Source organism: Myotis brandtii, unplaced genomic scaffold (genome assembly GCF_000412655.1).
Source record: "Myotis brandtii unplaced genomic scaffold, ASM41265v1 scaffold363, whole genome shotgun sequence".
In the NCBI taxonomy this organism is placed as follows: Eukaryota; Metazoa; Chordata; class Mammalia; order Chiroptera; family Vespertilionidae; genus Myotis; species Myotis brandtii.
In genome coordinates, this window is record NW_005363938.1 from 959,728 (window position 1) to 973,277 (window position 13,550).

General features: G+C 36.4%; 1 protein-coding gene across 4 annotated transcripts in view; it reads left to right on the plus strand.

Annotated features, from left to right (window-relative positions):
* MKL2 (MKL/myocardin-like 2) overlaps nt 1–13,550 on the plus strand; it is a 184,178-nt gene that overhangs the window by 50,910 nt on the left and 119,718 nt on the right. For 3 of the 4 annotated variants that reach the window (XM_005871973.2, XM_005871974.2, XR_001363247.1), the window contains 2 exons: nt 1,713–1,929; nt 9,918–9,980. In XM_005871973.2, the coding sequence (XP_005872035.1) occupies nt 1,776–1,929; nt 9,918–9,980 (217 nt within the window). In that variant the 5' untranslated portion in view covers nt 1,713–1,775. Of the gene's footprint in view, nt 1–1,712; nt 1,930–9,917; nt 9,981–13,550 lie in introns of those variants that run through there. The other variant, XM_014544399.1, reaches the window with a different exon arrangement.

Genomic DNA, 13,550 nt, shown 5'->3' on the forward strand with positions numbered 1-13,550 from the left:
TACACAGAATTTAGGGGTTCCTCTTTTGTGGTTCTCTCCTTTCTGGGAACTAAATATAGAGTCAAGAAATCGATCCACATATACATGGTCAGTTGACTTGCAACAAAGGTGCCAAGGCAATTTAGTGAAGAAAAGATTACCTTTTCTACAAATGGTGCTGAAACAATCAGATGTCCTTATGCCAAAAAAGAAAACCAGAAAACTTTGATTCAGATATCACAACATATATAAAAATTAACCCAAAGTGGATCATAGACTTAAATGTAAAACAAAAACTATAAAATATCTAAAAGAAAACACGAGCTAATCTTTGTGACCTTGGGTTAATCAAAGATTTCCTAGCTTCAACACTAAAAACATGTTTCATAAAGGAAAAAATTGATAAATTGGACTTCATCAAATTCAAAGCATCTGTTCTTTACAAAACACTATTAAGAGTATAGTAAAATAAGGCATTGACTTGGAGAAAATATTTGCAAATTACATACCTGATAAAGGACTTTTGTTCAGGATAGATAAAGAACTTTCAATATGATAAGAAAATAAACCATCTAATTTTAAATATGAAAATAAAATAACAAATAAAAGATTGATCATAATCAAGTGTTGGTTAGAAAGTAGAACTCTCATTCACTGCTGGTAAGAATGTAAAATGGCACAACCACTTTAAAAAACAGGTTGTCAGTTTCTTTAAAATCTGAACATGCAGCTGCCACATGATTTAGCCCTTTCATTCCTAGGTATTTGGCCAAGAGAAGTGAAAGCATGTATCCATATAAATGCTTGTACAAGAGCTCTAGCAGTTTTGGCTCAGTGGATAGTGCATCGCCCCTTGGGCTGAAGGGTTCCTTCTGGGTTCAGTTTCGGTCAAGGGCACATACCTCTGTTGCAACTCGATTCCTGGCCCTGACCAGGGCGTGTGCAGGAGGCAACCAGTCGAGGTGTCCCTCACATCAATGTTTCTCTCTCTTTATCCCTTCCTTTCTCTCTCTCTTTCTCTCTCTCTCTCTCTCTCTCTCTCTCTCTCTCTCTCTCTCTCTCACAAAAAAAAAAATAATAATACTTGTATAGGAATGTTCATAGCATCTTTATTTTCTAATAGGTAAAAACTGTAAACAATTCAGTGTCCACCTATAGATGAATGAGTAAACAAACTGTGGTATAAAACGCTACTAAGCAGGCAACAGTTTTATCAAATGTTTTGCCACTGAATGACATGGACCGCCATCCTTCTAGCTTTCAGTAACAGTTTGTTTTTGCTGCCCACCGCTCAGTTCCTAAGCCAGTGTCACATATTTAGGGTTTTTATTGTGTCTTTGGTGCTTCAATTATTTATTTCTCTGTCAATCAGGTTAATTTGTAGCCGTTAAAATAGATTTTCAAGCCAGACTGCTTTTTTATTTTCATCAGCTTCAGTTGACTTTGTCTCATTTTAGGTTGCATTAAAATATTTAAGTAATGACACCAGTAACTATAACTTTTCTTTAAACTGTCCAAAATATCATATAGAATACTTGCAGCTTTTATTTACCTAGTTGTTAGATGGGAAATATATTGTTCCTGTGTGTTGTACAAGAACCTGAGGTCCAGAGAGGGCAACTGCCGCATAGCAGGGAAACTGAACTAGTACTAAGGGATCCCATTTTAATACTTTTGTGCAAATTGAAGAAAAATAAATGTACCACATACTTACACATTCTTTATTTTGACAGTCTCTTCAACCGACCACATTTAAGAGGTGTCTCGAACTCCCCGTTGCCAGTGGCTGGAACACAATGGATCACACAGGGGCACTAGACACTGAGGATGAATTGGGCCCTTTAGCCCATCTTGCTCCAAGTCCTCAAAGTGAAGCTGTTGCCCACGAATTCCAGGAACTCTCCTTGCAGTCCAGTCAGTACTTACCCCCTCTGAACGAACGGAAGAATGGTGAGTTCTTCAGCATGTGCAGTGGGGACTTTGATTTGATTTAGACTTTGTGAGCCCAGTTTATTTCTCTTTGGTAGTAATTTTGTTGTTGCTGTTGCCAGTTACATTTGGCAGTTTGTCACACAGGAGAGAACCTCATAGGGGTACTTCTTTGTTTTGAGTAACAGGCAGAATTTCACTTTCCATCCAGTTCTTCCATTATTTCCTCATTATCTTTAGCAGCAGCATTCTCTTTGGAAATGAGCTTTAAATGCAACCATTTTAGCACCAGCAGAAGATTTCATGCTAGAATGGTATTGGAAATTGGCTTTCTGTGCTGATTCCAGGGAAGATAGATTTGTGGAATTAAATGGGTTCTCCTCCCAATTTCCCCATCTTCAATGTGTTGCACCTTAATTTCAGAATTGGCAAAATTTGTGCTATCTTAATGATCACTAAGAAAACAAGAATGTTTTATTTGAGTATTTTTATTTTAATGAGTGTTAGATATGGCCATATTTTCAGTCTTTGGCTGGTTCATCATTGGATACAAAATGAATATTTTCTATTAATTTGTTATCTGTTCAGGAAATTTTCATTGATAACAGAGACATCTCAGAGTTTCCAAAAACACAATACAGTGGGCCTTGACTTACGAGTTTAATTCGTTCCGTGACGGAGCTCGTAACTCAAATTACTCGTATGTCAAATCAAAAGTGAACGAGTGAGACACGTGATGCTGAGCTGATGTTGTGGCGTTCACTGTGACCTTCGCTGCGCCAACTAGCAGTGGGGTATCTGAAGCTGGCTCATAACCCGAATTTTAGCTCGCAACTCAAAGCAAAAAATCGGCCGAGAGACGGCTTGTATCTCGAAAAACTTGTTAGTCGGGACACTCGTAAGTCAAGGCCCCACTGTACTGCCAATTTTTAACGTAAATTAATAGAGATGATATAACATATTCTTAATACTTAAAACATAAAACTAGCAAATATAAACTATTAAAATTTGCAAACACACTAAATAAGTATGCATAATAAAAGTGCGGGGTTAAGAATTTCAAGTGGATTTACTGTGCTTTCCTCAGTTCTGATGAGTGTTATATTCCCAAATATATTTTTTAATTTAATTTTAAAAGCCAGAAGAAATAAAACTGGTTTCCTGTAGAACACTTCCTTGTTATTTATTTTTCTGGGTTCTGAGTATTTCCCAATTCTTTTCATTATTGGCCTTATCTTATTCAGGAAAATGGATAAAAGATATACGCTACTAATATATGTCTTTGGAGTATAACTTGTTCTCCCTTCAATACGATATCTGATACTTGTATCTGATACTTGTTAGGCACAACCCTTGGGCAGTTTAATTGGTATACAGCAATATTTTGGCTAAGGTGCTCTCAAAGCCTTCATGAAGCTGTGGATGATGGATGGATGACGGCTTTAGAACCTTCCATCAATTAAAGGCCTAGCTTTATCTTAGTGTCTGAGAGAGAATAACCACATTTTCTGAAACATAACTAAATGTGATCAAACTTACACAGTACACTTGGATCAGTATAATAATGTTCAAATTATTATCTGCAAAAAAAAGAGGGTTGATTGGTTATAAAATTGCCCTAATATACAATTGCTCAAAAAGATGGTCATATGTAGCAGAGGAGAGAAGTGAAGTGTGTGAAATAAGTTTATACTCTGGAGATTTACTCGATTCAGCTCACCACATTATCTTATAAGAATGTTCTCTTGAATATGTATGCCTGAATATAAGGTAAACTCAAATACAAGGTGGTCTCCCCTTATAAACTTTTAGGGAGGTTGATGAAATGGTAAAAGTTTTAATTTTTTAATTTAGTTACATATATATAATTCAAGTCACATTTTATGAAGCAGTACAATAATATAGAAGAATTGTTTTATCCATGCTTATATTTTATAAAACCAACTTGCTCAAACTCTATCCATGAATCTTTGTGGTGTTTTTATCCTCTTTGCATCATCCAATTAGCATGAAAATCTAGGGTGCATCTTCATTTCTGTCTCTTTTGTTTAAGTTACAGCAGTTGTTGAATGCATGCATGATCTGACATTGAAGATTTTATGTGTAGACCACAGGTACCATTTACAAAACAGTGGGGCTGCAGTTTTTGTTTTATTTTCTTGTATGTGTCTTATAGTTATGTATTCATGATCTCGATAACATAATTACTCAAGTTTTAATCTGTGATTTACAACATTTCATGGGGCTATAGTTTCTGTTTCTGAATTTAATCCCCTCCCCCCTTTTTTTAGTAGTAATACATTCACAGAGTTTAAAAAGTAAAGGGTACAAATTGGTAAACAGTGAAAAATAGGTCACCCTCCCAGTCTTGTCCCTTAGCCATCCAGTTGCTTCCCCTCAAGTAGCAACTGTTAACTTGTGTTTTTTTCTGAGAGAATGCTATTTGATTACTTTTTTTAAAGCAGTTTTGAAAGTCTTTGTAACAACATCCAACACTTTAATTTTAAGGTTATAACCTAGGAATAATTAATGTGTTGATTTTTCCCCACTTTTTTTTTTTTATTCTATTAAGGTATTTCTGTCCTAAAACCAGCTTCTAATGAAATTTATTTAAAACATTTTTTGAATTGAATTTGTTGGGGGTGACATCTATATAATAAAAGGCTAATATGCAAATCGTCTGAATGGCAGAATGATCAGTCACTATGACTCGCACTAACCACCAGGAGGCAGACGCTCAATGCAGGAGCTGCCCCCTGGTGGTCAGTGCGCTCCCACAGTGGGAGTGCCACTCATCCAGAAGCCAGGCTCATGGCTGGCAAGCACAGTGGCAGTGGTGGGAGCCTCTCCTGCCTCCGCAGCAGTCAGACATTCCCCAACTGCTGGGGGCGCAGGCCCGGCTGAAGGACACCTTCCCCCCCCCGACAAGTGCACAAATTTCATGCACCAGACCTCTAGTTGGTTAATAAAAATGTATAGGTTTCACATGTACAATTCTGTGACACATCATCTGTATATTGCATTGTGTGTTTACCATCCAAAGTCAGATCTCCTTGCATCACCTTATATTTGACCCCCTTAACTACCTCTCCCCCAGTCCGCTTTCTCTCTGATAAGCACCATACTGCTGTCTGTGTCTATGAGTTTTTGTTTGTTCATTTGTTACTTTCAGTTTTATATCTCACATATGAGTGAAATCATGTGGTTCTTGACTTTTTTTTGTCAGACTTTGCTTTGCATGATAGTCTCAAGATCAATCCATGTTGTTACAAATGGCAGTGTTTCATCTTTTCTTATGGCTGAGTATTATCACATTGTATATATGTACCACATCTTCTTTATTCAATCATCTATAGGACACTTCAGTTGTTTCCATGTGTTGAAATATGCTACAATGAATAATACTGCAATGAACATAGGGGTACATATACCTTTATGAATAAATGTTTTACTCTCTTCATAATTTTTTAGGAACCTCCATACTGTTTTCCATAGCTAATGCATTTTTCTCAAATACTTTTTTGTTTAATATTAAGTAAATGAAAGAGCATCTTAGAATATGAGATACTGTGTAAGGACTCAAATATGAGAGAATCTTTTTTTTTCTAACAACTGACTTCAGGAAGTTAAAATCCTTATCTTATATTTAGGCATACACTAATTTTAGGTTTATGATACATTAGCCTAATTTGTGTATATATTACAAAGCATAAATGGAATCCTTGTACAGCTATCGGAAATCTAAGTTTTTATTGCAGTTAGGTAAGTACTGTAGAACCACATAAATACATATAGATGGGAGAACCATAACTTTTTTACCTTAATGAATTTTTCAAGTTTATTCTTCACTTTTTAGGTCTTAATGCCTGTTTAAATCATATCATATTCAAAATGTAGGTATTAGCCTAAAAATTAATTAATACAAAATATGGTTAAAATATTTTGAAATAATCAGATTTAGATATTTTCTTGATGGTTGTATTTTATTGTTATTCCTAAGTATTTGAATTTCACTTGTTAGAATTATTTTCTTTTCTGTTGGGGAAAAATGACGACATTTCAATTTGGGCTTAGTGTGTAGAAGGATTATGTCACCAAAAATTTTATAAATAAACTTTACTTGAACTTGACATTTAAGTAATGATTCCAGGATCTCCCCTTATTTTTTATTAATATTTATGTTGGCAGTGGTAGTGGAGTGGCAGAATATTCCCACTACTGGACTAAACATGAAAGATGTTTAGTAAAGATAAGCTAGGGTTTCCTTTACCCTTGAACGTGGCCAAAATAATTCTAGTTAGTGGCACTTCAAAAGTAAGGCAACCATTTAGGCAGTTAACTCTTACCAACAAGTGAGTCCTTCATAAAAGAAAGTGGATATACAGAAATGCATAAATAATGTACCTTTACTAAAACAGTGCATACACATGGATGTTGAACTTTGTTTTGACATTTTATACACATTAGACTCATTTTCATGTTTTAGTAATAACACATTGCGGACGGATCATGAGAATTCTCATGTTTTCTGTTCTAAGATTTGTGACCAATCATACTTTAAAAGATATTAGCTTGTAAGAACATGTAATAAATAACTTCAAAATGCAATGGGTATTTAATTTGAAAGCGTGCCTTTAACATTTATGTAAAACGTTTTTGTCTTCACTCAATAGAAACTTATCTGGCCACTGGGTAAAGCTAGCAATAAAATTACTGGTCCGCAATGTGTTAACATTCCTTTAGATGAGGGAAATCAGTCAGGGGGACAGTTAGTTTTTTTTATTGTTTAAACTAGTAGCCCTGCACATGAATCCGTGTGCCAGTAGCTCTCTGCAGGACCTGGCCGCTCCGTGCCCACTGCCCAGAGGCTCTCTGTGGCCCAGAGGCCCATCCCCGCCCCAGCCTGGCCAGAGGCCCATCCACAGCTGGGCGCGGAACGCTCACACTGCCCACTCTCAGTGCCCCCCCCCCCGGGACTGGGGGACTCCGGCAGGGCTGAGAGGACTGGGCGCCGCAAGCTTTGTGATGGAGTGATGGTTAATTTGCATATTGCCCTTTTATTAGATAGGCTAGGAAAAGCTCAGGTGCTATAGATTGAGTGTAGCTTTATAAAAGGAGGGAAAGGCAAAGTTGATGAAGACAATATACCTGAAAAAGCTGCGGCTCCTTTGCCAGGATCCACACCTAGATGAGACCATGAAGAAGCAGCTTTTCATTCATGAGGCCATTTGCAAGACTAATCTATGCTGGTTGATGAATTAAGCTTTTAAGTCATGGCCAGCAGTATCATATAGTAAGAGGATATAGATTCCCCTTTTATAAAGCTGTGTGATATTTCAGTACTTTTTGGTATGTCTCTGAAGATGAGGTTCAATCATGTTAACATGGCCACAGATATACCACAGGCCAGCTGTCAGTAGTGTCAAGTACGTGGAAAATAAGCATCTGCCACCTTCCTCTCCCTAAATTAACCGGCTTTTTAAAGCTGTATTATTATGAAATAGCATGTTATAGGCCTCAGTGAAGAGGAGAGACTGTTTGTTATTCTTACTTTAAACTTTGTTATTACTAGTTACTACAGTTGTTAGATTTTTGAACTTTAGTCCCATGTTGAAATTTTTTTTTCTTAAGATTTTCATCCATTAAATGTATTACACTGAATAATTTTAGACCATCTCTTGTTCTTAGTAGAAAGAAAATAATTTATTCAAAAGTGTGTTGCACAAGAAAATACATGGTGGCTCCAATACGGGATTAATACATTTGCAAACAGTCAGATGAACTTTGCCTCACCCAGCCAAAAAACCTTCCTGCCTTGTACCATAGGAAATAAATGACATGTTTACAGTGGGTCTTTTCTTTTGGTTTTACTATGAGAACAATTCCCCACTCCTCATTAACCTGTTAGGCTTACAGGCAGTCCACAGGTGATGAGCATTTGTCTTGAGCACAAGCCTGTTCCTTAGAATGTACAGGAGCTGGTATGGCCTAATGGAGATTGGTGAGGGAAAGAGAGGATATACCTATTTTTCTCTGGAGCAGACAGCCAGGCATAAAATTCTCATCTATACATATATAAAAGCCTAAGTGACCGTTACCACCCAACGACCGGAATGACTGGACGACCAGCGGTAGCTATGACGTGCACTGACCCAGACCTTGCTGCCGGGGCCCTGACAGCCCCGAATCTGGTTCACCCACACCCTGGACCCAGACAGGAGGGAAGAAGGAGCCCGATTCCTTGTGGAATCGGCCTTGCCTTAGCTTGCTGCTGGGGCCAACCTCCTGCAGTCCCTCCCCCAGCAGGCTGCAACACCCTCCCCACCCCATCAACCCTGACCACTGGCCAGGCCGAGGGACCCCATCTGTGCATGAATTTGTGCACCAGGCCTCTAGTAGTGTCATAAATGGGAGAGAAATAATTAGAGACTAAAAAGCCAAGACAGGGAACTATGGATTCTTGCTTTCCCTTTCTACAACTGGAGGTAATAGAAATGAATAATTTTCTATATAATTGTCTTGTCGTTTGCTTTACTGTTAACATATTTAGGATCTTGAATATTTAAAGTGATTCTCAAAGATATTAATAAATATTCTGATACATTTAGATGATTTCTTTTTCTGTTTTCAGGAGTTACTTAAGAATATTTACACTTAGAAGATAAGTATATTTAAATATTTTATATAGTTAGTTTTGAATAATTTTTTGAAAATTAGGCTTAAGGACTTATACTAACCACAAGTATAAAGTTTAAAAGCCAACTATGAGCCTCCTGACAACTGCAAATGAAGTTCTCGATTAATTGTGGCAGCTCTCGTACTGTTTTTGTTAGTGACAATCTATTGAACCTTTCCGAAGGAAAAAAGCCATATAAGTAGCTTAAAGGTGAGGTGCTGCCTTTCAAAATGGGCTTTATAAAGACTGCTATTAAATAGCATGTTTTATTTCACAATGTAAATAAGTACCTGTAACCCTGTCCACCTTCTCTCGTCTACTCTGGGTTTCTTATGTAGGTAGTTTTGCTATTACTTAGGATTTAGTTTGCTTCAATGCATTGCTGAACACACCCAAGCAGTGTGTGTGTGTGTGTGTGTGATGAGAGAGAGAGGAGGGTGGGCATTAATTTACAGCCTGCCATTTGTAGCTGGCATGTTCAGAAACTAACATTGGTGTGTTTTGGTTATTGCTGAGAGGGTAGATGAAGCTTACAGCTTCAAAAGTGCATCAGCAAGACCATAGACCCCAGTTATGTAACACCCTGAAGCCTCATTTTGAGTTACTTATTCAGTCTTTAAACTGTGTCCTCTTGCAGAAATATCCTTAGAAAGTCAGCAATTAACATTTATATTAAAAGTAAGATTTAGAACATAATAATTAGCAGTTTAATCAACATGAGACAAAATTATCTTAAACTTATAAAAATGTTTGCCTGAAATTTATACAAAGCTTTTCTAGAGTTACCAGTTTCCTGTTTCTCAGGAAGCAATTTTAAAAGGTAACATATAAAATATAAATGATTAGTTAATAAATATTACTCAACTATAATCCCCTAGCTCCTTAGACCTTTTAGGGCTACTTGGAATTGAATAATTAATTTATAGTTGAATAATTGAATCAGACCTTGTGCTGAGCCAAGAGACTTTGTTAAAATTAAGTTAGTGCTATTTTTTACTTATGGCAGCCATCTAACCCAACCCAAATCACCTCTTTCTAGCTAAAAAGGAAGAGAAAGGATAGATACAGGGCATGTACTGGGGGAAAAGTGATCCATGATTATTTTTCTTCCTTTGTTATTTTATTTTAAGACATCAGTAATAAAGTATTATTGTGACAGAAAGCAATAAGACAAATATGTTGAAATAACAAATGTATTGGAATTTTCTCTTGGATTTGTAGTTAATAATCACCCAGACTAATTAGTAAATATCATAGTCAATGTTTTTCTAACTCCTTTAAATAATCCATATTGTTGGCTACCCTCACCTGCTGCCCTCACTATTATTAACAGGAAGTATAGTCTTTTGGGAGTCAGGACTCCAGTCTCCTCTGCTGACTCAGTCTGTGAGCATGGGTAAGTCTCAGAAGCTCTCTGTGTTATGGTATGCTTATTGTAATACCCGTGTGGTAGCTTTCAGCCCATGTGTCTTTCTCTGGCTGCCCTCCCTCATTGCATCATGTGTTCTTATATCGCATTATCACTTGCCTTGTGCTATCCATTGGGCAGCAGAAACAGAAAGAATAGAAGGTAACTTCCATCTCAGTTAACCGATGGAATTTTCCATAGGTAGGAATTAGTAATGTCGCTATTTAATACATTCCTCACAGATATATTATTAAACATACATGCCAGCTCACTCAATTAGTCAGACATTCCCCCATATTGAAAAGAAAAGAGAAATTGACTAAAATTGTGTTATCCTAAAAAATAATGTATCTAATTTAGAATATGCCATATCTTCCTATTCATTGTTTTCAAGGGTTGGCAAGTATGTGTTAACATTTTTATAATAGCATTAGATTATCAGTTTAAAGACAGTATTTTAGCTTTTTTTTTAAGCCCAAATTATTCATGTAATTTTTGGTCATTTATTTTATTACTTTCATTAAGAAAATGTTAATAGTTGGGTGTCTGTTTTACCAACTTAAATTTTTGACATATGGCCTCTCTGTTTAATAAAGATATAACAAGAAAAGCAATTGCTTTTTGTAGGCTAAGTTTAAGAACTAACAAATGTTAGAATTAGCACTCTGCAAATCTGAGCTTTATGGCCACAAAATAGGAGACGGTCTTTGACAGAAGCCTAGATTCCAACAGAGCAGTTAAGAAGTTCATCAATTGGACTACTTAAACCACATCAGGTCCTATATAAAAGAAAAGTTTACATATCAGAATATTCAGTTCTCCCAAAATATTAAAAAAAATTCAAGAGTAGAAAAATTTATTGAATGATCATGTTTCAGTTACCTTAAAATAATTCTTAGATTTTATGCCTCTTGTATAATATCGGCAATTTAAAATTTAGACTATTCTCATTGAATTGTTGGGCACATAGATCTTTGAAAATAATTCCCTTAACTATATACAGAAAATTAATTTAGAGATGATTCTTACCAATAACTGAGCGCAAGGAAAACCTAGTTTTAAAGAGGGCTGCAGAGTCAAGCCTAGAGCCTGTTCTATCGCTCTAGGTATGTGGTGTCAGGCCACACAGATCCTGTCTCTCATCTCTAAATAAGAATCATGTTAGATATACCACATAGGTTATTGGGGGTTAAATGAAATAAAGCATTTATAGTAAATAGCACATCACTAGTCCATGTTCCAGTTAGTCAGCATTACATGCTTGATGGAAATGTACCATGAAGAGGCACAGTGATGGAGAGCACCAACTCTGGAGCCACCCTGTGTGAGTCTGGGTCCTGGCTAAAACATCACTACTGATGTGAATTTAGACAAATTCAATTTCTTTTCTTTGCCTCGGTTCTTCATCTGCAAAACAGGGATCATGCTAATACCTGCTTCTTGGGTTGCCATGAGGATTAAATGTGTTCATATAAGTCAAGTATTTAGGACAGGGTGGGCATATATTTAGCACACTATAACTTTTTTATTAGTATGTGTGTTTTGAAAATGCAACATTTTAATTCATACTAAGTGAATATAGTTTTTCAGGTTTCCGCCATGGTGTTTTACAACTTAGTGTTTCTTTCAATAATACTTGTAATTTTGCCGCCATTTTCCACAAGTTCTATTTTTTTTTTTAAAGACGTCAGAATGGCCCTGACGGGTTTGGCTCAGTGGATAGAGCGTCAGCCTGCGGACTGAAGGGTCCCAGGTTCAGTTCCGGTCAAGGGCATGTACCTTGGTTGTGGGCACATCCCCAGTAGGGGGTGTGCAGGAGGCAGCTGATCGATGTTTCTCTCTCATCGATGTTTCTAGCTCTCTATCTCTCTCCCTTCCTCTCTGTGAAAAATCAATAAGATATAAAAAAATAAAAAATAAAATAAAAAGTAGTCTACTGTTTAAAAAAAAAAAAAGACGTCACAATGACATGCAATTTCTTAATGTCTCACTGTGTGCCTTCATAACATTTGAAGAGCAACTTATCTGATGAGAGCTGAGAAGGCAAATGTAGTAGGCACTGATTTCCCATGAAGTTCGTCTCTCTTGTTGGTACTGCCAGTTCCCACAATCCTAGCATTCCCTGGGCATCAGTCAGTGTCTACAAGGAATGATTTTCAAATATTAAAGCATGTGAAAAGACAAACAGGCCAAAACTCAGAGCTCTCTAGGGACTATGACCTCCAAAACAGACTCCGTTCTGACATTTTCACAGGCTGCTTGAAGGAATTCCAGCAAGGTCATTCCATTTGGTAAACTCCTAAACAAACGCTCTGTCATCGAGAACTGATTTACAGATTTTTCTCCTTATGTACTTGTTCTGAAGAGATTAGTATAGTAGATATGGTTGCTGAGACTCTTTTAAGACATTTGATGTATATGATAAGTACTATACCGAAGACTTTTGGTATTTTGAAGTGATAAAACAGTTAATTTGTCATGTTGAAAGAAATTTCTTGCTGTGAGTTGTCTTTTAAGTTACTTTTCTTTTTGATTCCAGGAAATCTATATCATAACCATATTACTAAATTAAATTTTTCATTATTAACACAATTATTTAACAAAGAAATAGACTAAATTCAGAAACTATTTTTTACAAAACAAGCATACATGCAAATATGCATATGATGACTTGTCTCACAATGACCTTTGGAATATGTGAAAACAGAAACAGTTCTAGTGTGGTAGGATAGTCTGTGAAATCTTGGTGTGATGGCAGTTGTTGAGATGAGGCTTTAAAGTTACTGGAGTGAGGGTAGATCTATAAGTTGTTTTCAACTAATCTGAAAAGTCTAAAATATTTTACTGTGTATTATTATATATTTCTTTTTTCTTTTTAAGAATATACTCCTAAAAATAAATGAGAAGGTCAGAACCCAAGAGATCTGGAGCCTAGACAACTTAAGGAAATGGGTAATTAGGACTTATTTGGTTTATAGTTGGCCTTAAATGCTGCAACCTCATGGTTATCTGAGTCTGAAGTCTGTGAATAGCATGTATGAAGTTCCAGAGGTTGAATACCATTCCTCATTTGAAGGATTGGGTTTATCGGGGAATTTTGTATGGTTTATTTCCTTCTTTGCACGTTCCCTTTCAATGAGTTAGTCCTGTGGATGAATGTGCAAAGTTTTAGCTATTGAAAGAGTCCTTCCCCAGTGAAAAATGTCTTATGATTTGATATCTCATTGTAGGATTATAATATCTTTTGAACAAATTTAAAAATCAGACTCAGGCAAGTAAGTTGATATATGATCTCAACTAAGCTTCTCAAAATTAGTAGTAAAAATAAAACTCGTTTTATTATATATATAATCAAATAACTTTTCAGAAACCCAGGATATTTCAGAGGTCTCTTAGTAAAATAAAATGGAAACAAATCTACACTAATAAAAGAGAAACATGGTAATTAGCGTACGACCGCTACCCTTCCCATTGGCTAATCAGCATATCCTTATGCAAATTAACTGTCAGCCAAGATGACGGCCGGCAGCCAGGCAGCTGGAAGCGAACATGAGGCTT